The 23,001-nt window shown below is 53.3% G+C and overlaps 1 protein-coding gene and 1 non-coding gene across 2 annotated transcripts in view; both read right to left on the bottom strand.

Moving 5' to 3' along the window:
* Positions 1-420: 420 nt before the first annotated feature.
* Positions 421-23,001, bottom strand: part of PBX4 (PBX homeobox 4) — a 55,770-nt gene continuing 33,189 nt past the window's right edge. The window contains 6 exon segments of the mRNA XM_068536637.1: positions 421-1,015; positions 3,497-3,603; positions 4,049-6,549; positions 7,006-7,204; positions 7,402-7,592; positions 7,868-8,112. Coding sequence (XP_068392738.1) covers positions 6,442-6,549; positions 7,006-7,204; positions 7,402-7,592; positions 7,868-8,112 — 743 coding nt within the window. The 3' untranslated portion in view covers positions 421-1,015; positions 3,497-3,603; positions 4,049-6,441.
* Positions 14,017-14,089, bottom strand: TRNAG-CCC (transfer RNA glycine (anticodon CCC)). Its single transcript has one exon. It is a non-coding gene; the product is annotated as a tRNA-Gly (tRNA).

The raw sequence follows: 23,001 nt of genomic DNA, 5'->3' as shown, positions 1-23,001 counted from the left end.
TTTCAAGAGCACGGATGCAGGAAAGTGCTTGGGAAGTTTATCGTCTTTAACGACACTTCAGCTGAAAATGGTAGAACTTGTATTAACGTGAAAAAGTGCCACACCAATTCCCAGTAAAATTCTGAGCTCACAACAGACTTAAATCAAAACCACATGAGGGCTTCCCTGGTGGCGCAGTGGTTGAGAATCTGCCTGCCAATGCAGGGGACACGGGTTCGAGCCCTGGTCTGGGAAGATCCCACATGCCACAGAGCAACTAGGCCCGTGAGCCACAATTGCTGAGCCTGTGCATCTGGAGCCTGTGCTCCGCAACAAGAGAGGCCACGATAATGAGAGGCCTGCGCACCGCGATGAAGAGTGGCCCCCACTTGCCGCAACTAGAGAAAGCCCTTGCACAGAAACGAAGACCCAACACAGCCATAAATAAATAAATTAATTAAAAAAAATTAAAAACAAAACAAAACAAAAAAAACCACATGAAATGACACAGCAGAAGAGAGTGCGGAAGGCAGTGTCTGGGAGAGTTGGCACACGGATGGACAAATGAGCAAACATAATCACAACCCGCCCAACTGCGCAGCTGCAGCCCTGCACCTGCGTGGTCAGCCATCGGCAGGAACAAATCTGGGAGTGAACGACATCGAAATTAAAATCAGTCCAAAATTGTAATGGGAGAATTTGTGCCAAGTCCTGGAAGAAACAACTCAGCCTTAACCATAAAATTACTATAAAAAAAACCAAACGGAGCTGGCAGAACGAGCAGTGTCTCAGCCCATTTCAAATCCCAGCTGACAAGCAAAATATGGTACCGGTGTCGCCTGCCGTCAGCTCAGGGAGCGCTGTCTGCCGTCAGTTCTGGGTTTTCTGAGGTAACATGAATTCCAGGGAACCAAGGCAGGTCACACCGTCCTCTTTTCTGCTCATCCCAACACTTAGATGCGTCTGAGGTGACACTGCCGGGGTCTCCAATAGGTGAAGTGGTCGACATTCGCCTCACCTGCCAGCCGCCCCTGGCCTGAAAAGACAAGAGAGTCAGAAGGGGGCCGTGGGACAGATGACCCATCTGGCTCCCGCGTCCCTGAGGTGGCTTAGAACATGCCGAGAACCGTGAGAGGAGCCAGGAGGTGGGGCAGGGACAGAGGAGTCAGTCCTGGGTCACAGCTGGCCTTGCACATGAGTGTGCCTCCTTGGCAGGAACTGGCCTCCACCGGCCGGGCTCAGGCAAGGGACTGACAGGGCACCGCGGCACACACTGAGGGTGAGGGAGACCCAGGCAGGCCCGGAGCTGACAGTGGTCCCCAAGACATCGTGGTCAGACGTGGTGCGCAGGAAGAGGCTCAGGAACCCAGCAGGACGCAGGCCTGGCTGGGAGTCAGGAGGGCAGGGCCCATGGCTGTGGGCGTGTGGGCTCTGTCTGCAGGGCGGGGATATATCGGGCACATGTGACCCTGGGATGTTTGTTTGTCCACAGGAGCCCCCCCACAATGGAAACCACTACTGTTGGTAGTGGTTTGCAGCCCACGAGAGCAGGGCCTGCAACTCACAAGCTCCCCTTCACCTTCCTCATTCTTTTTTGTTTTATTTTATTTTAATTATATGTTTATTTTATTTATTTGGCTGCGTTGGGTCTTCGATGCTGTGCGTGCGCTTTCTCTAGTTGTGGCGAGCGGGGGCTACTCTGTTGCGGCGTGTGGGCTTCTCACTGCGGTGGCTTCTCTTGTTGCGGAGCAGGGCTCTAGGCACGCGGGCTTCAGTAGTTGTGGCTCATGGGCTCAGTAGTTGTGGCTCGCGGGCTCTAGACCGCAGGCTCAGTAGTTGTGGCTCTCAGGCTTAGTTGCTCCGCAGCATGTGGGATCTTCCCGGACCAGGGCTCGAAACCGTGTCCCCTGCACGGGCAGGTGGATTCTTAACCACTGCGCCACCAGGGAAGTCCCATTCACCTTCCTCATTCTTGACCTTTCCTTAACAGGCAGAACCCTCCTGCCTGCACCCTCTACCCCTTCCGACCCCACAAGGCCCAAGATCCGGCTCCTCACCCCCCCATCCCGTTACCCCCTCCCCCACCTCAGCTACTACCTCCCATGTGTCCCAAGGAGCTGCCACAGAGGACAGTGTTGGGCAAACAAATCAAGAGAATGCCTTCAAGGGCTGCCTCATCATGTGACACAGGGACACTGAGAGGCCAGCGTTGCTCCGCCCACCCTCAGTCTGAAAGCAACTGGGACAAGGATACTGGCCTCAGGGGGACACACTCTGCCCTTGGATGGACACCCACAGGCCTATGATCCCAGAAGGAGAACATGAGTGGTGAGGGGAGGGGTCCACTTGCAGGCCTGGGAGGTGACAGGCTGGGGCCCAGTGTGGGACTGGGAGCCAAAGAGCAGCTCAGGGCCGAGGAGATGGCTCCCAGCTGCGGTGACCTCAGCCCCTGAGACCCGCTCTCTGGAAGAGCATCTGTGCCTGCCCAGGGCAGGGGCCTGTGGCACAGGTGGGTGTCCACACCACAACCTCAACCTTCCTGCTTACTATGTGGGGTTGACAGGAGCCCACGTCACAGTGCACAGAACCCTCACCCCGATTCCTCTCACACGCTCACCCCTACTGTGCTCGAGGTGCTGAGCCCTGGGCAAGGGCAGAGCCGGACAAGTCTGGCCACCTGGTGGTGTCAGAGTACTTACTCTGCTCAGGTGCTCATTATGGGCTGTGGGGTTGCCACAGTGATGGGATGCACACCGCCCGGCCCCGGGAGGCATCCAGTCCCTGAACCTTTAAGAGGGGCTGGGGGTAAATGGGTGGGGGGTCAATTCCAAAGGAAACAGGTGGGCTGTGTAAGGCCCTGCCCACTGCCGCATGGCCTTGTCACACCTGCACCTGCGCAGCCTCTTCAGGACAACCCTGCGCGGGGGGTCGGGCCCCTGCGGCTGTCAGTGGGAGGCCGAGAGGCCCCAGGGACTGCGAGAGGCATGGTGCCCTCTGATCCTGGTTGGCCTGGTCCGTTGCCCCAAACCCTGAGAAAGTTCCCGAGGGCACATCCCGAGACAGCTGAGATCCATGGCTCACTTTCTTCCCAGATCTTCACTCTGGCCCAGCTTGCACCGGCCGAGGGGGCAGCCAGGATGGTGAGGCCACGGCATGAACGTGTTGAAGGGTCTGAGCCCAGTGGGGCTGTACCTTCAGACCGTCAGGGCCTCGTCTGCCCACCCTTGCCTTCTCCTGATGGGTACAGACACCATCGGGGAGGGAGGGCTCCTTCCCAATAGGCAAAGCCCTCAGCAGCCATCGAGTCCTGTGAGGGGTGAAGGTCTTTGCCGAGTGGGGCTCCACAGAGCTGGGCTCCCTGAGGCGGCTCCGCCAGCCTGCATCCGTCCCCATGATGGACTGAGACACGGTCGAGATGGCCGGTTCCGAGGACCCGCCACCCACCTGGGCTCCACGTCGGCCCTATCACTGAGTCTGGGAGCCCACAGGTGTCCTTGGGATTGTGCTGGAGACTCACCTGGCCCAGAAGGCTGCCTTCCCCAGGGGCGGGCTGGAGGGAGGCCAGCGTCTGCAGGGTGATAAGTGTGTCGCTGGTGCTGGTCATCGGAAAGGGACCAGAGTAACCTGGAGGGGCGGGAGGGGTCAGGACCAGTGTTCCCACCCTGGGAGTCACAGTGACTCCTCAGGTGGGACCTACCAGCCCCCCGGCCAGGAAGAGGCTGCGAAGGTGACTCCTACGGCTCCCTGCCCCTCCCGCAGCCCTGCGTGGGTGGGGAAACCAGACTTTTGGTAGGAACTTTCTGTCCCCACAGCACCTGCCCAGCCTGCCGGGATGTGTTGACTTCACCGGGATAATCACTAATGGAAACAGAAACCCTCCCAGTGTAAACAGAGAAAAGAGGCACACACAGGGACCAGTCTGCTTCCCCAGATGCAGCTCAGTGGGCCCGGCCACGTGGGAGCGACTGACCCTGGGCTGGGCAGCCTTACTGACTGGACCTGGGCCTCAAAGGGCAGCTGGCCTGGCTCCCCAGGCCCCTGACATCGGTGGTGTCCTCTGCCATCTTACCTGTGTAAATGGTAGCCTCTTCTTGAAACTTCCCCATGTTCTTTTTATACCGGATTCTTTTGTTGCCGAACGAGTTGGAGACCTGTGGACAGGCAGAGATGGAAGTCACTGGAAAAGCTGACCTAGTGATGAGACACGATGTGGACAGACCGCCAGGGGGGAACATCACTGAGTGACAATGCGTGGCCCTGGGGCTGGGTGAGAGGCCGGGACTGAGAAAGTGGCGCTAAAGAACTGTGGGCCCAGGGAAAGGTCTGCAGTGTGTTGGTGACACCCTGGACCTGGCGTGGCTTATAGGAGAGGGGGGAGCTGGAAGGAAAACAGGCATGTGTGTGACACACTCAGAGAGACGAGTGTCTGCTCACTGCGGCGGCAGGCAACAGACTGAATACTGACGCGGGAGACACATCAGTAACCACACTTCTGGGAATGCAATTTAAGCAAAGAACACAGTCGAATCCAAAACTTATCAAAGGATAAGGACCACCTGACAGGGCAGGGGAAGGAGCTGAGCACTGAGCTGAGGGCCTGTTTTTAGTCCCCAAAGCCAGTTAGGAGGGAGCTGCAGTCTCATGCATCCTGTAAGCAAGGGGCCGGCCCAGGGCCTAGAGGTCTGAGCCCAGCTCTGACTCCAAACCTGCACGGAGACCTCCAGGGCAGGGCTTCTGCCTGTGGGTCACTCTCCGGGGGGCGTCCTGGGCACTGAGGGTGCTGAGCAGCAACCCTGGCCTCCACCCACCATATGCCAGTAGTGTCCTCCCCTCCCCGCGAGAGTTGTGATAATGAAAATGTCCCCTGGGGGCAGAACTGTCTGGGTGAGACCCTGGGCAGTGCCTTCCTAAGAGCATGGAGACATATCCCAAAGTAAGGCACCTGGCCCTGCAGTGAAAGGTATGTATTTTAATGAAAAGAAATAAACAGTTGAGTTATGTGGCAGGACTGTGGAAGGAGGACTTTTCTCCTCTAAAAATCTGTTTCTTTAATGTCCCTCCATAATCCTCTCGATGTCAACCATGAAAAGACAAAACCCCACGTGTGCTCCCTGCTCCTCAACTCTCCTGCCCTCGGTGTGAGGGTGACCTGTTCTCAACCAAACCAGGTAAGCACTAGGTTCCCACTTACCTCCAAGGAATGTGCCGACGCGTCTGTGTGGGACTAAGTTTGCAGAAGAATGGCAGTGAGCAGTTTTCCATGTTGAATTCAACTGGCATTTTAGAGGGACAAAGAGCAAACTTCCCGTGTGGGTGAGGGAGGGCGGCTGCCGGGGAGCTGGCCCGGGCCAGGGTCCACCCTCTCCACGGGGTGTGTCCCGGCACCTCGTACAGGAGTGGGATGCCCTCTCCGCCAGCTGTAGCTCGGAGCCACTGGCCACTTCCTGCCCAGTCACTCTGGCCCCTTTGGCTCACACAGCTGCAGCCGCCTGGGTTCCTGCCCATCGCCCTGTCCATGGGCTCAGCTCTCCCGCCCTTTCCCCCTCGGGCCTCCTCACCCTGGAGTTGCAGCTGATCCTGTCCTGAAAACGTCTGTTGCCTCATCTGCAACACCCTTTGCCCTAATGGTGCTCTCCCTCCCCCGCTACTTCCTCCTTAGGCGAACCTCACAGCCTACACGACATCTGTATCCCAAATTCGGAGCCCTCCCTCAGCTGTCAGCCATTTCCAGCTGGAGGACCCGCCAGAGTGGGGAGGGGCTCCCAGCACAGAATTCTGCTGCTGGTGGGAGGGGGTCTCAGGGCCCGGCCACAGAGCCGGAGTCACTGGAATGCGGCCGGTGCTTTTCAAACTTTTGTTTGCAACGAACCCTCTCCTGAGATAAAGTTGAGATCCAAGACCCATCTGCTCTCTGGGGGTGCCAGGGCCTGAAGTGAATCTGGCCGTTTTCAGACAACTGCTCGTGGTGACAAACAAGCTGCCATGCCTCCCACTTCTTTTGGGCCTCGAAGCCCCAGAGGTGCAGCCCTCACTTCAGCTCCAGCCAAGGTGCTGAGGACACTGCAGCAGTTCCAGGGTGAGTGAGGTCTCATGTGACCGGGACACCTGTGAGGCTTTGCTGCCTGTGTGACCCTGCGGGGCTCCTGAGTGCCCTCGTCCCCAAGTCGCTGCTGGACAGGGCAGGGGCCAGAGCAGAGGGTGGTGACTGAGGGCACAGGCTGACTGGGCTGGAAACTCAGCCCCTCCAACTGCACAGCGGGAGCAGCCCTCCCTGCAGCCGGGGGCGGGGTACCGTGCCCTGACCCCCACGCTGCCCCGTGGGCGTGGCCTGGTCCTGCCCCTTGCTTGTGGGCTGCCTGCACTTACCGTTCTCACTTTAAAACCTTCGGAAATATTTCTTGGGTTCTCGTCTTTAGCCCCGCCACCTTACCCCAGTTCCAGGGAGGACAGTGGTGGTCCCAACTACCAAGACTGCCCAAGGTTGTCCAGGTCCCTTCTCTGATCTGCACCACCATTCCCCCTCTGGAGCCAGATGTCGTCTGTCTTGTACCCCCGGACACACACACTGGACTGTTTGAGAAACAAGAAGGCAATGCACATGCCTGAATTTATTCCAGGGTAACTGAATTGGTACTTAAGCACAAGAGCTGGTCTATCACTTTAAGTCCTAATTTTCCTCCAAGTTCTTTTCCTTCTCCTAAGCTCATACCCCACCCCTCTTATGCAACACAGCACATCCCTCTGATAGGAGAATGTTAAATCCTAACGACTGCAATCCAGAGTACCTCATGATACACTCTGTGGTGTTGCCTCAGCGAGTCCCCACAACTGGTGGGGATGGCTTCTGGCCTGAGGCCCACGTTCATAGCCCAGACCCGGGACCTGAGCCCAGTCAGGCCGACTCGGAACCTGCACACCCGGCTCCCGCTCCACACATTTCATCAACTTCCCTGGGTGTCCTCCTCACTGGGCTGAACCTTCCCTCCTTTCTGGGTTCGGGGAGGTGTGGCAGGAAAGGACTGTCACCTGGGAGACCGTGATGCCACCCTTCCTGGCCAGCTCTTCTTTGGCTTCTTCACTGGGGTAAGGGTAGTTCAAATGGGAATAAAAATATTCATTCAGCACTTCCGTGGCTTGCCTGCTGAAATCCTGCCGCTTACGCCTGTGAAGACAGACAGCCTCAGCCGGGGATCGTACATGGGGCCTCATCCTCATCTCTGATTCCCTAGAGGGTGTAACAGCAGCAGTCAGCACTTCAGTCGCCTTCCAAGAGGCTGTGTGAGGGCTACACCTGCAGCTGTGGCCACAGCCCCTGCACAGGCTTGGAGGCCCCCAGAACTTAGACCCAAGCCAGCACTGACTTGGTTCCACTTCCTAAGAGCTGACCCTGGGGTCATAGGCCGGGGGTAGGTAGGGCCTGACCTGGCATCGAGGAACCTCGAGCGCAGGGTCACCACGGCCTCGCAGGTGCTCTGCTTCAGCTGCATCTGGACGCTGTTGAACTTGCCGTGCAGGATGCCCAGCACGTGCTCGACCTCCTTGGGCGAGACAGGCCTCATCCTGCTCTGCTCCCGGAGGAGGCTGGTGACATGTGTGCTGAACTCACGGCAGGCCTGTGGTGGGGAGACAAATGCCAGCCGGTGACTACCCAGCAGGCTGTCCCGGGGCTCCATGTGGGACCAGCCACCTGCCCCCCGAGGCTCCCACACAGGCTGGCTACTGAGAAATGAAGGCAAAAGGCTTCCGGTAAAATCGGCCACCTTTGCTGTGAGACCAAGCGTGTGGACTCCCTGGTCTGGGCCACCAAAGGAAGGCAGTTAGTGCTCCACGTTTTGCTTTGACAAATGCACATTCACGTGACAGAAACTCTTCCATGCAGAAAGATCACCTGTTCCTATTTCTCTAGCTCAGAGTGGTAAATCTGTCGGATCTGGGACAGCTTGGCCCTGTAGTCAGAGTGCTCAAGGCCACTGTCATTTGGACAGCCACCTGGTGTTGCTGTGCTGGCCGCCACCTGTGCTCTTCTTCCTTGCTTCTCCGGCCTGCACATGCCCTCGGCCAGCAGCATGTTATCCAGCTTTAGGAGCTGAGCGTCGGGGGGACCCTCTTCCGGAATGCCACGAATGTTCAACCCTGGGTAAGAGAGGAGAGACTGAATCAGTGTGTGTTGGCGGAATAAAAACAACCACAACAGAGTGTTAGCACTGGCTTTGTGTCTGAACACTTTTCACGGAACCCTTGAGGGGAAAGAAAGACTTCATCTGATAACAGACATTGAGTCACCCCCTGTGACGCTGGTCCAGGTGCCGTGTTTAGGAGCCCAGTCCGGGTGGCGGGAATGCAGGGGGCATACCAACCACAGCTCACAGCCCACAGTTGGGTGTGTGTGGGGGCCCGCAGGGCAGGGGCGGGGTGGCACTGGGTGCTGGAAAGCCTGAAGCCCTGAACCTTGTCTTCAGATGGGAGAGGAGGCACGTTCCAGACACACACACTAGCACAGGCAGGGATACAAAGGCTAGCGGCAACCTGGCTTCAGGCAAGGCTGTGCTGCTGTGCGTCTGAAACTGAGCCCCCCAAAACCGAGTTCCCTTACTGAGTTTGACTAGTTTCTCTATCTAAAACTTTATTCCCTTTCTTGTCCCCTTTGACCTCAGTCCTGTGCTAACTGAACACTAATCAATCAGTCAGATGACTAAAGTTGCTGTTGTTGATAACATCGTTAACATGCTAAAATTGCTATTATAGATATCATCATTAATGTACAAACTGAGGTTATGTCTCCAGGGCAAGATGAGCTAACAGACTGCTAAGCCATGGACCCACCTGGTCAGCGAATCATAAACCAGAGACATCCTGACTCCCGAAACTACGATTATGAAATGTCACAAGATGATGATTAATTCCAGCTTCTCTGTTCTTCCCCTTAAAAAAAAAAACCCAAAAAACCCTCACTCAAAGACCAAGGTGGAGTAGATCTGAGGCTTGTCTCCCACTCCCTTGCTTGGTGGCCTGCAGTAAATGCTGTACTTTCCTTCACCACCACCCGGTGTCAGGAGAGTGACTTTGCTTTTCAGGCGACTGAACTTTGGTTTGGTAACACGTCTATTATGTCTGTTTGTGTTTCCTGTGTGTGTGTTGGGGGGAGGGTTGTTGCTATAAAGTCAGAGAGGAAAAGACTGATCCAGAGGTGCCAGAGAAGATGAACTAACCCACGGAGAGATCTCTGTTTTTTTAATACATTTATTTATTTATTTATGGCTGCATTGGGTCTTCGTTGCTGTGAGCGGGCTTTCTCTAGTTGCGGCCAGTGGGGGCTACTCTTCGTTGCAGTGTGCGGTCTTCTCATTGCGGTGGCTTCTCTTGTTGCAGAGCACGGGCTCTAGGCGTGCGGGCTTCAGTAGTTGTGGCTCGCAGGCTCTAGAACGCAGGCTCAGTCGTTGTGGCGCACGGGCTTAGTTGCTCCACGGCCTGTGGGATCTTCCCGGACCAGGACTCGAACCCGTGTCCCCTGCATTGGCAGGAGGATTCTTAACCACTGCGCCACCAGGGAAGTCCCCCACAGAGAGACTCTAAGCAGAGAAACAAAATGATTGGCTTTACAACACGGAGAAGCCACCGCAGCTGGACTGAGAGGGTGACGTGCTCGAGGGCAGGACTGGATGGGCAGTGGACAGGCAGGGGAGGCAGTGGGGGGGAGCTGCTGCTGTCCGAGGGGATGCAGGTCAGCTACAGGGCGGCCAGAGGGCGAGGCCCCAGAGTCCGTGACCACCGGATGTGGGTGTGAGAGAAAGGAAGAGGCTGTGACCACTCCCACATTCGCCCTGGAAGGTGCCACTTTTTTCCCAAGCACAGCACACAAAGCAGCAGGCAGGCACGTGAAAAAACGGCATCAGCCTGGTCCCTGACCCAGCTAAGCATGAATGTCCAGGTGGTTGCGAGGCAGCTGCTTCCTGGGAGCTGGGGCTGAGCTGACCAGTTTGGGTGGGAAACAGGTATTCATGAGTCATCGGCATGTGGTGTGTGGGAAATCCGTACATATCCACCTGTACCTGCAGCTACACCTATGAGAAGGCCATGCCCCTGAATACTAGAAAACCAGCATTTCAAGAACAGGCAAAGGAGGAGACGGAAAGAGTTATCGGGTAGTTGGAGGAAAACCCAGAAGTAGTCACAGAGGGGTGAAAACATGGGCTTGGTCATTGGGGGAACGCTGTTAACCTCTACAAAAGCAGGGTGTGGTGGGGTACAGCCTGACTAGCAAGTTCCGGAGGAGCATGGGAGACAGGCAGTGCAGGGAAGAGGCTGCTGCAGGGGTTACAGAGCGAGCTCGGGTCTGAGGAGGGTGGTCTTGCAGGACCTGTGTTTTCTTTGCTTTTTCAGTGATAGAAGAAACATCTGTGGCTACAGAAGAAAAAAGATTGGGGGGTGGTTCCTGATGGGAGGCAGGGAACGGAGAAGGAGGTAGTGATGTAGGAAATCCATCTAGCTCTGACTTTCTGGAAAAACAAAGTTTAAAGCGTTTTCTTAGAAACAGGCTCTCAATACTATCAGCTACTAACTGACTCAAGTGCTCAAATAAAAATTGAGTTTAGGGAATTCCCTGGCGGTCCAGTGGTTAGGGCTCAGCGCTTTCACTGCTGTGGCCCGGGTTCAATCCCTGGTCCAGGAACTAAGATCCTGCAAGCTACGTGGTGCAGCCTAAAAAAAAAATTGAGTTTAATCCTATCATATGGATATTTTCTCATTAATCACGTGCCCCTTTCTTGTTCCCTATGTAACAGGTTAACCTTTTCTGTCAAAAACTCACCAGTGAAAATTGAAGGCTCTCAAGAGATATCCTTGCAGGAATTTTCTTCACATGCAGGGACCTTTACCTCCTTACGTTTGGGGACCCTCAACTCACCCAAAGGAACCCTTGTCACTTAACTCAGTCCCACTGGGTTATAATGTGGCTTTTTCTGAAAGAACTAAAGGGAAAGTGCCCCTTTTATCAGTTGCTGGCCTTCCAGTTCAGAGACCCAATTCTCTAACAACCTTACTTGGTCTTCAAGAAGCACCAGATGTAAACGCTGGGCACTCCTGGACAGAGTTGACCTGTGCTGCCTGATTCCTGTAAAGGCCCACACCCTCTTAACCATTCCTAACCCAGAGTAGATAATGGACGTCCTCCTCCCTCCGGCCCTCTGTCTGCAAATCCTATTGATTCAGACTCCATGATCAACCCACCATCCATCCCCTCCCTTAATGCCACTGCTGGAACCCTGCTGCGCTGACCCCTCTCCTGCCCTCCGTGACCTGTGAGGAAACCCCTCCCCTCTGATCCACTGTGCACACCTGCAAGCCGACTACCTTCAAACACTGTGTTCATCATGCCAGTCTTTTGTTCAGAGACTTCAACCAGGGCCTGCATCCACCTAAATTAAAGCCTAGACTCTGACACCTCGTACTCAGGGCCTTTTGTGACAGCTTTCCAAACCCACCTTCATGAACTTTCCCTCTGCCGGGCCCTTCATGGGCCTTTGCAGCACAGCAGATGCTCTGCGACCGTCTCAGGCTTACTCAACAGCTCGTCCCTGAGCACCCGTGGTTGCGGCTGGGGCTCAGGAGTGGCCCGAGAGGGACACACAGCACCCCCGTCCCTCCCCAGAGGGCCCCCAGCACACCCTGACTCCCGGGCTGGAGGGGCCACCTCCACAGCTCCCATCACAGCTTCCCTCATTACAATTAGGGGCAGGAGTGGTCCAGGCTGGACATGCGGTGGTGGGGGCATGTGCACACCTGTGTGTGTTCATGCGTGTGTGACTCTGGGCTGCTCAGGGGTGCGTGGCAGTCTTTCATTCTTTTTTCTTGGCAGTGCCACGTGGCGTGTGGGATCTCAGTTCCCCGACCAGGGATTGAACCCGGGTCACAGCAGTGAAAGCGCCGAATCCTAACCACTGGACCACTAGGGAACTCCCCTTTCGTTCTTTTACTTATCCAACAGTAAGCATCTGAGAGTCTATCACAAGCCAGGTAGGTACCCAACCAGGTGCTGGAGATTTTTAAAAAATACACCAAAAAACCACGGGACTTACTGTCCTCAAATGAAAGCTCTCAAATTACAAAAAGAACACCATTTTCTCATATCTCTTTACGGGATATGTGTTGGTGTGGCCTTTTTTGGAGGGGAGGTTTGAAGTGCCGATTAACACAGAAAAAGCACATATCCTTTGATCTTGATCAGAACTCTGTTCTGAGAATTTACCCTACAGGAACACTGACCCCTGTAGATGCTGTACTACAGGACACACACGACCACCCCGTAACTGTGAAAAACCAAAACCGCCCAAATGCCCATGAATAAGGAGACAATATGCCTGTCATACCCCAGGCCCTGTGGTGTTAACAGTGCGTATGTTATGACCAGCATTCGTGAGCTACAAGCTTTGTTTCTTTAAAGCCGTATATTTTTGCGAACGTATGTGTATCAGGAGAAGCAAAACTTAAAAAAAGTTACCCTGTGCCTTAGTCACCAGGACCGGTCCCAGCTGTGGACACGGCCATGCCAAGCGCCTTTGCCTTCTGTCAGCGAGCGGCCCCTCGCATGCGGCCCTGCCTCTCCCTCAGCACCGCGCGTCTGTCTCCCAGCATACTGTCCCTGCCTGATTATGGTCATTAGACACTCGTTACCGTCAATTACAACAAGCTCATTTCCGGTCCCAGGGGTGCTCCTCAGCTCCCCCAGGGCCCTCGACTGGCAGGCGGGAGGCTTTGGAGACCAGGAGCTCAGCTCAGGGACACTGTCAGTTGGAGACACTCAGAAGAGGTGGTGGGATCTAAAACAGAGGCACTCCCCCGCAAACCACAAAATTTCCTTATGTTCCCAATTTACTGTGGGTAAAAAACTCCAGTAAACCAAACAAGGAAGTAAAATAAAATTATGAATATCAACACATTATGTTTTTTCTAAGAAACAATACGGAACTGCTATGGACTGAATTGTGTCCCCACAAATTCACACGTGGAACCCCCAATGTCTATGTGGAATAGGGCCTGTGAGGATGTAATTAAAGTCCAATGAGGGGCTTCCCTGGTGGCTCAGTGGTTAAGAATCCGCCTGCCAATGCAGGGGACACGGGTTCGATCCTAGGCCTGGGAAGATCCCACATGCCATGGAGTAACTAAGCCCGTGCGCCGCAACTGCTGAAGCCTGTGCTCTAGAGCCCGCAAACTGCAACTACTGAAGCCTGCGTGCCTACAGCCCATGCTCCACAACGAGAGAAGCCACTGCAATGAGAAGCCCACGCACCGCAAGGAAGAGTAGCCCCTGCTCGCTGCAACGAGAGAGAGCCTGCGCACAGCAACAAAGACCCAACACAGCCAAAAAAAAAAAAAAAAAAAAGTCCAGTGAGGTCATAGGGGTGGGGCCCTAATCCATAAGACTGTGGTCTTCTAAGCAGAGGAAGAGAGATCTCTTCCTTATTCCATTCCCCTTGTGAGGACACAGCGAGAAGTCTGGAAGCCAGGAAAAGAGCCCTTACTGGGAACTGAACCAGCCCCAGAAAATAGTAAACCAACGAGCAGCTGTGTCCCAATAAAACTTTATTTACCAACACTGTGGTCTGCAACCCTGCTCCACAGTATGCGTGTCACAGAGCCTAACATGGGTCTGAGGAAGAACCTACATGCATGCAAGTCCGGGTAGGTCAGCACACCTCCGAATCACTGCCTTCAGGTCCCCCCTTTCCTTGGAATCCCCTCTGGATCCTGCCCCTTCTCTTGACAGTTTTCCTTCTGTGGGTGCAGTATGAAGGATGAGATTTTAGCTTGTTTTGTTCAGTCCTAATCTAGATCAGGACTCCTTGAAAGGTGGTGTCTGGTTTGCCCTCTGTCTATGGAAAGGCCAACACAGAGAGGTTGCACGTAGAAACCTTTATAGCAATGTGACAGAGTAATTTCATGTCTGTTGAATCTAATGACACTTTTGGGCTCTTTATTTGGCTGCTCCGTGTCTTAGTTGCGGCATGCGGGCTCTTAGTTGTGGCATGTGAGATCTAGTTCCCTGACCAGGGATCGAACCCGGGCCCCCTGCGTTGGGAGCACAGAGTCTTAACCACTGGACCACCAGGGAAGTCCTGGGCTTATTCTTTTGTATGCCTGCTTCATTTTCCCTTTCCTTTTCCTAGTTCATCTTGCTTGTATTTCGCACTGGTACTGGGCGGTGGTGAGCCAAAACCCTGTGGCCTGAGCAGACTGTGGCTGGGTCACTGCCGGAGGCTGTGGGTATGTCCCGGAGATGCCCGGGCCCCAGGTGCGAGCTCTGGGTGTGGGACAGTCCAGAAGTGACCCTCCTGACACATTTGTAGGATGCCTGCCTCCCTGTGCATCACTACAGTCATCAGTCGTGGGGCAGAGACAGTGCTGCCACCTGGAAAGAGCCTGTGAGGGTGTCCTGAGTTCCAGAGATGAGATGTTGAGGGAAAGCCCTGTGCGCAGGAAAAAGGCTCACTGCAGGCGCTTCCATCGAGTGGACACAGAGATGCTAAGTGAGGAGGAGGGGGCCAGGACCGGGTTGTAAAGGAAGAGCAATCTATTCTCATGGGAAGATCCATTTAGTGAGGACGCAAAGGCCCCTCAAACCCTGGGGATGCCAGCTTGGTGGCATCACAAATGTGGCAGGAACCCAGACTGTGGGCGCTTTGCTCACAGAGAAGGCAGCCCAGGTTCCCCAGCCCAGGAGCGAACACCTTAGCCAAGGCAACAGCATGGGAACAGGAGGGGGTGGTTTCCGAGCACCAGGGGGACCCAAGGGGCCATGGAGGTGATAGACTGATGAAGGCAGCCAGTGGCGCCTGTGTGTGGAGGAGGGGGCTGGGTGGGATGAGGAAGCTGCAGAGAGGGGAGGGAGACCAGGGCAGTGGGATGCCCAGCAGGAGGCCTGGAGAACACACACACTGAAGGTGCAGGGCCAGAGCAGGAGTGGGAGGTGGCCCCACTCCCCTAAGAGCCCCTAGTCCCCCACGTCCTTCAGAATCTGACTCCAAGAAGCTCCCTGGCGTTCCCTGTTGCCACTTGCTCCCCTCACCCACTCAGCTCCAACCTGGCTGCCCTTGGGCCTGGACACCAAGCCATCCTTGCCTCAGAGACACTTCCCCAACAAGGAAGTGGAGATGTCCCATCAGTTAGGTCCTGGTTCAAAACATACCCCCAGAGACCCACCTGCCCGCCCGCCCACCCCACCTCTACCCAGGGCCCTGAGGGCCACATCTGTCTCTGTACGGCTGTGTGGAACAACCCTCTTCCCTAGGGACCGTCGATGTCTTGTTCACTGCCTTGGCTCTGGTTCCTGGAATGTGCCTGGCCTCACAGAATCATGGCCCAGAAATAGGAACTTGTGCTAAGAAACCTCTCCTCAAAGGCCACCAGGACATTTTATGGGCCAGTGCTACCAGGCCCTCAAGGAAGAGAGAGCCCCTTTCTGCAACAAACTGTTTCGGAGAAGAGACACGGGAAAAGCCACCCACTCACCTGACGGAGAACTCAAGGCGGGACTTCATGGGGAAGTCACAGCCCAGCACATTCATGACCAGAGCCGAGACGGCAAAACAAATGACCAGCAACCCAAAGTCAACAGCATCTGTGTGCGTGTACATGCACAAACATATGAATCATAACCAAGAAGATTTATCTCTGAACATAGGTGCTTCCAAAATCTGTCAGTAAAAATCATCAATGCCAATGAAAATCAGTGTAAATGAATGTGAATGAAAACCTATCAACGTAAAGCATCACAGTAACCACAAGGAGAAAAACTATAGCTCAAAAGATGCAAAAAGAAACAAACTGATTAAAACAATACCCATTAATGATAAAAACCCTTAGCAAACCAGGAACAGAAAGAACCCTCCTTAACCTGACAAGGGGCATCTCCCTAAACCACACACACACTTGGACTTACTGGGGACCCTGTAGAGGTACTGCTTCGAGTGAGACACGGGCAGGCTCTGTCCTGTAGGTGTTGGTCGAGCGGATGGGACCAGAGTCCGGGAAGGGACAGACGGGCAAGGTAAAGAGGGGAGATGTCACCCACTTGCAGGCTGAAGGGCATTCCTGTGTGACTGGAGTCACCCGGGGATCACCGATGTCACCGACAACTCCCCCCTCCCCTTCCCCCTTGCCCCTAAATTGGCCTCCAGGTAGGGTTGGTGCTGAGCAATGGCATTCTGACCAGCTGGCCACCCGCATCGTCAAGGGCCCTTTAAATGCCTGTTTCCAGGGGGATAACTTGGAACACAGCCTGTTGGTGTGGAGAACTGCCTGCATTTACCTTTGAGACAACGTCCCCCGGGTCAGTTCTTTAAGCAACATTCTAGATGAAGCCTTGTTTTAAGTCATTGGACTTTCTCGGTCCCACAGGACTTTGCAAGGAATATCCCTTTAGCAAACTCTAGTCGGTTTCTGAAATCACAGCTGACATGCACGTTAGATATTCATCAGACTGCGGGAGTATAACACTATGCAAATTCCTATCAATTCTAATTAACCCTTAATTAAAATACATCACAACCTAAGTGCTGAAACCTCAAGCAAATATGCAAATTAATTCTCATTTCAATATACTTTTGCATTTGTTAATTTAAGGCCTGCGACTCTGTCATAAACTACTGTATGACCTGCTGATGCTCAGTAAAAATGGCATGCAGTTTGCCTAGGTTTGTTTTCCTGTGGCAACAGGGCAAAAGGAAAAGACAGCGAAATGCTGTAATAGAAAATGCAGCCAAGTAAAACGTCTAGAAAATTAGTCCACGCTCTCCTGTGAGGCTTTGGGAACATTTAAGAGTAACAGCTAAGAAAAACAGCACTTATGGATGGTTTCTGTCTACATTAAACAATCTTATTTCTCTTCCAAAGAAATGCTTTAATTTCAACTGAACAATATCTAGACGCTTCCGAAGCTGGGCTACCATCACCCAAAGGTACGACCTTTATTTTGCCGAGTCCTGCACAGGGAGGTGACCAGACCAGCAACACGCACGACCATGTCCTACCCATTCCCAGGCTGGAAATCAGACTTTTAGGCCTGCCAAGGCCCTAACTTCCCTAAGAGGGATTGTCCCAGGGACTGATGTTAAGCAGGTTCTAGGTGACAGTAAAAAGGAGCATTTTCTGTGAAGAGAGATTAGTCACTTTCACACCATCGCCAAGTTTACTGCTAGCTACAGTATGCCAAGCCCATAACAGGGTTGGGGCACTCTGCAGGCACGCCTGTGCTTTTGCGGGTAACAGATGCTGCATGAAATTAACACATAGGATAATTTCAGTGGATGGTTAATCCCTAAGAAGAAACCTGAATAGGGTAACAGATGCTGCAAGAAAGTGCTGCTTCACAAGAATCTGTGTACTAAGGCCTTAAGCTATGGGCCCCCAACTGAAATCCTTCAGTCCTTGATTGGTTTTTATAACAGCTTTATTGAGAAATAATTCATGTGACATACAACTCACCCATTTCCAGTGAATAACTCAGTGGTTTTCAGTACATTCACCAGGTTGTGCAACTACCACCTAACTTTTTCACTACCTCAAAAAGAGACCCCGTCCATGTTAGCAGTCACTCCCCACTCCCCACCCCAGCCCCTGGCAACTGCTAATCTCTTTCTCCCTCTTCTGGACATTTCACATAAATGGAAACACACACTATTGTGGACTTTTGTGTCTGGCTTCTTTTACTCAGAATAAAGGTTTTTTTTTTTTTTTAATTGAACTATAGCTGATTTACAAAGTTTCAGGTATACAGCAAAGTGATTCAGTTTATCTATATCTGTATCTATATCTTTTTCAGATTCTTTTGCATTATAGGTTATTACAAGATATTGAATATAGTTCCCTGTGCTATACAGTAGGGCCTTATTGTTAGCATAAAGTTTTTTTTTTCTTTTTAAAAATTTATTTATTTATTTATTTTTGGCTGCGTTGGGCTTTGGTGCTGCACATGGGCTTTCTCAAGTTGTGGTGAGTGGGTGGCTACTGTTTGTTGCTGTGCACAGGCTTCTCATTGCCGTGGCTTCTCTTGCTGAGGAGCACGGGCTCTAGGCGCGCGGGCTTCACTAGTTGTGGCACACGGGCTCAGTAGTTGTGGCACACGGGCTCAGTAGTTGTGGCTCGCGGGTTTAGTTGCTCCGCGGCATGTGGGATCTTCCCGGACCAGGGCTCAAACCCGTGTCCTCTGCATTGGCAGGCGGATTCTTAACCACTGCGCCACCAGGGAAGCCCTAGCATAAAGTTTTAAGGTTCATCCATGTTGTAGCTTGTGTCAGAAAACTTCATTCCTTTTTATGGCTGAACAACAGTCCATTGCACAGATGGACCACATCTTGTTTCTCTAGTCATCATCATGGACATTAGATTCTTTTTCATAATCCTTGATTTGTCTATTTGTCTATACTAATCCACCTGTCTGTCCAATAGAACTTTCCCAATGATGGAATGTTCTAGATCTGCACTCATATGGGCGCCATTAGCTACATGTGGCTACTGAGCACTTGAGATGTGGCTAGTGTGGCTGAAGAACACCTTATTTAATTATACTTGATTTTAATTAATTCAAATGCAAACACCCCTGTGGGATGGGCCACAGTCAATAGCTGCAGAGGAGCTATGTACGCTGATCAGAATCGGAGGCTTGATTCATGAGTCACCCGGAGACTGTGGAGCCGAGAAAGGACACTCCAAGCAACCTGAAAAATAACCCCCCAGCTCTAGGAGATCCGCCCCCTGCACGGCCACAGCGAAATACCGCACAGGGCTCTCAGCCCCAGGGCCAGCCAAACACAAAAGGGATCTGAATTCTGGAAGAAGTCACACATTGGCCCGAAGGGTAGTCGTTGGACAGACCCAACCAGAAAGCTGAAGCTACTGATCAAGATGTTGCAATTGTAACAGACCTGAGTGGCGCAGGAGGCACGGAAACAGAGGTAAAAAAACTGCTGGATCACTTATGCCTGAGAGCTCCCAGCCAGGCCCAGGAACGGTGGTGAGGAAATAGGAGGGCAGTCCTTTGTGTGAGAGTTATTACATCCACTTCCTCCATGGCAGCTGCCCATGCTCCTTGGCCCGAGAGCAAGGCTGGTGGGGCTGGGACTTCTCGCTCCTCAGAGACAAAGTGAACCCAGGACTGACCAAAGTGAGGCACAGATGCGTACTTGAGGCCAGCACAGGGGACAGTCATGGCTTGGAGAAGACGGAGCAGGTCCCTCGGTGTGAACTTCCCAGGACGCTTGGCAGCTCTTCAAAGGGCTGCCCATCTGCAATCCAAGACCCAAAGGTCTTTACGCAAGTTGGCCTTCAAGCGAATTTGGAGGCAAAGCCTGACCCACACCAGTGTGTGCGACCGTTCCTGCTCTGAGGCTAAGTTACTGAATGCAAGGCTCTGCCTCAGTTCTTGTCAACACCACATACCTAAAACCTAAACAATTCTGAGTTCTGTAATGCACCCAGCCCCCAGGGTTTCAGGAAAGGGACAGGGTCAGTATTGGGTCCTCCCAGCTAAATTCAAAGCTCTCTAAAAAGGGTTTATTTGGGCTTCCCTGGTGGCGCAGTGGTTGAGAATCTGCCTGCCAATGCAGGGGACGTGGGTTCGAGCCCTGGTCTGGGAAGATCCCACATGCCGCGGAGCAACTGGGCCCGTGAGCCACAACTACTGAGCCTGTGCGTCTGGAGCCTGTGCTCCGCAACGAGAGAGGCCACGACAGTGAGAGGCCCACGCACCGCGATGAAGAGTGGCCCCCGCTCGCCGCAACTAGAGAAAGCCCTCGCACAGAAACGAAGACCCAACACAGCCAAAAATAAAAATAAATAAATTAATTAAAAAAAAAAAAAAGGGGTTATTTGTTCTCCTCAGGACAGCTCCTCCAGATACCAAGAAGGATGGCTGTTTCAAGGGAAGGATTCGGGAGGGGTCTACTCCTAGGGTATCCTTGGCCTTCAGAGACTGCGGCAGGCAGGACCACCCAGACACCACACAGAGGAGAGCACAGGTGGAGGGCCTGCGTATCGACCCTGGAAGATGCACCCGTGTCCTTCCCACAGGCCGGAGGAGGCATCGGAAGGCAATTCCTGGAACTTGTGGGTTAGTGCTTCCAGGAACATTCGACAACGGTTTACACGGAGGATGGCTTTCTTTTCAGGATGATACGAATGATAAGCCCTGGGTTCTAAGTCAGGCCCCAGACACTCAAGTCTTCCTGAACCCCGTAAGCTGTACAGGATAAAAAGGATTTCACTTAATAGGTATCAGTCACCAGAAACAGTTCTTCATTCAACAAAAATATAAGGTGTGTACACTGTGTGTCAGGTACCAGGGCAGTCCTAGGACATGGCTCGTCCTAGACCCTGCGCTCACCGGAGGAGACAGATTGCAGAGGCCAGGAGCCATCATGGGTGCGGTGAGAGCAGCAGATGCACAGACAGTGCCCGGGGCCTGTGGGTGCGGAGTTCCCTCCCTGAGCCAGAAAAGGGTGAGGAGGGGCAGCATGCAGCCTGGCTGTGGGTTACTGGGGTGCAACCCTCTCTCCGGAGCTTCACTCTGCTCATCTGTAAAACAGGAGTGAAGTAAATGTCTGTCCCGGGCCACTGGAAGTTTGGGGTAATGATGCCAGGACTCGCGGAGCTCTCTGGCTGTGGCCCATGCTCCATCAATACCTACTGGGCTTTAAACACTCTGTGCAGGTTTAGTGTTTACCCTAAAGGTCTGTCGCAGACATTAGCTAGAGGCAAATGTGAGAAACATGGGTTAAATCAAGAAGCCAATGTGCCCTCTCCCAGTGTGGGCACCCCAGGAGGCCCAGCCTGCAGGATCGCTCATCGGGCAGAGGCCCATGGGAACCCGGTGCAGGAACAGGACCCTGAATAGTTTTCTTTGGGCCAAGACTTGGTCATTCCTGGTCATGGGGTTGGGGGAAGCTGAGGCGGCACTGAGATCTCATTTACTTTCCTTGTGGCCCATCCTGGAGACTGTAAGGCCTGCGGCCCATGTGCTGGAAACACAGTGCTTCCACGACTGCACTTCCTACTGATACGAAAAGACACCTGGCCACACTGAACTTGACATTTAGGCAGCTCTCGGCAATTGTGATGGCTAGTGCTTTTCAAGGCTGAGTGGTGCTGCCCCCCATCCCCGTGCTGCCACGCAGCCAAATGTTCCAGGCACCCCGATGTTTGAGCCAATCAGTGGAAAGGAAGCATGATTTTCTGAAGAAATGCCCAGATCTGATGCATGGCCTATGCTCTGAGCCCTACAGTCGCCTTGCGATTCAGCCTGGGTGGAGTCAGAAGCCCTGAGTGTGGCCCTTGCCACCTGGGAGGATGGGACAGGGCAGCGGCGTGGGCTAAGACGGACACCTCAGCCTGTCCTGATGGCAGTAGGTCTCAAGCCTTTCATCTCCTCCTGAAACTGCTGAGTTTGAAGCTGACTGACAGCTGTGTTCACATGTGGACATATGGAATCAGATGAAGCGAAAGGAGAAGTGGCCAGACAGCGCGCACCCACAGCTCTCAAGGAGCAGTTTCCCCATCGGTCCCAGCATCATCTCACTAATGGGGAAAAGGTCATCAAGAACTACAGCTTCCTGAGACAACAGCTGATTAAACTACTTTGAAAAACTGCTTTTTATTACTACTAAATTCCTTACTTTTGCGTAGCTAAGTTGTCAATAAAAACCTCAAGGGCCCACACATCCAAGGAGCTCTGATGACAGAGCCAACTGCTGAGGGCAGTGGGGAACCACCACCCCCAAAGGGCTGTTTCTTCCCCCTGGGGGCAGGTGGGAGCTGGCAGGGGGACAGCACACCTCAGAGAGAGGCCCCAACACTGGAAGATTTTTAAGACGGTGTGATCGACATCATACAGTTCAACGGTCCTGAGGAACATGTGACTGTAGCCAATGTCTCCAGGGGATGGACACACACTGGCGTGTCCCCCGTGGGCAGTTTCTTCCAGCTCACAGGACTCTCGGGTTCAGTTGTAGGAATGCTGCTTATCTGGTTCACACAGAGGGCTGAAGGGAGTGCTGCGAGGGGTTAAGGGCAAACTTGTTTAAACCCCAAAAAGACCCAACCTTGTTTACTAGAAGTCATAATATCTGCTCCCCATAATTTAAATAAGGAACCGACAAGACGGGCCATTAGACATTCAAACGCCTGTGAGAGGCACCCGAGCAGGAGCTTAGTGTGGGACCTACAGGGCAAGGGGCCGTCCGCAGAGGAGGGCAACCCGTGGGAGCTGGTGGGGGACCCGGGTCAGGGGCTGAGGTGGTGAAAAGGGATGCACGTGAGGGAGGAGGATGGGATACACGTGACGGGGAGGGAACGACTGATTAAATAAGTAAAAGTACTGAGGATGATGGGAGCAGGGTTCTTATTGTCAGAGAAAGGAGTTACCAATCTAGAGAGAGAGAGAGAAATAGAATGAACTCTGTGGTGCTGAACCAGAATTAAAGACAATGAAATGAGGGAATTCCCTGGCAGTCCAGTGGTTAGGACTCGGCCCTTTCGCTGCCGGCGCCCGGGTTCGATCACTGGCCGGGGAACTAATAAGATCCCACAGGCTGCCCGGTGCAGCCAAAAAAAAAAAAAAAAAAAGATACTGAAATGACCTCACGGTTTTCAATATATGCAGATACAGTAAAAATAGACATGAATGTGTGTGTGTACATGTATATATGCATCCCCCACAAATACTCCTGAGCTCTGTGCCCTGAGAGTGACCAGAGCAGTACAGCCTCAATAGTAACAAGTATACCCAGGACCAAGATCTACTCTAAGTGGAGCCAGGGCTCCTGGAGAAATGGCTGATTCCGGCCCGGCAGGAGAGGGAAGAATAAGAGCCTGGAACACGTTATGGCAGCAGGGAAGGGAATGCTCAAAGGCTGATGGGACATGTCAGAAGGACATGAGCCAGCTTGAAGGGTCTCATGCTAGCCAACCCTGGGACAATTTGAGCGTCGAAATGAGTGATAATAGTAACTGTGATAAGACTCCATGAATCTA

This window comes from Eschrichtius robustus, chromosome 2, assembly GCF_028021215.1.
Source record: "Eschrichtius robustus isolate mEscRob2 chromosome 2, mEscRob2.pri, whole genome shotgun sequence".
NCBI lineage: Eukaryota > Metazoa > Chordata > Mammalia > Artiodactyla > Eschrichtiidae > Eschrichtius > Eschrichtius robustus.
The sequence above is the reverse complement of the archived record's forward strand: the minus strand, read 5'-3'. Positions and strand labels throughout refer to the sequence as shown.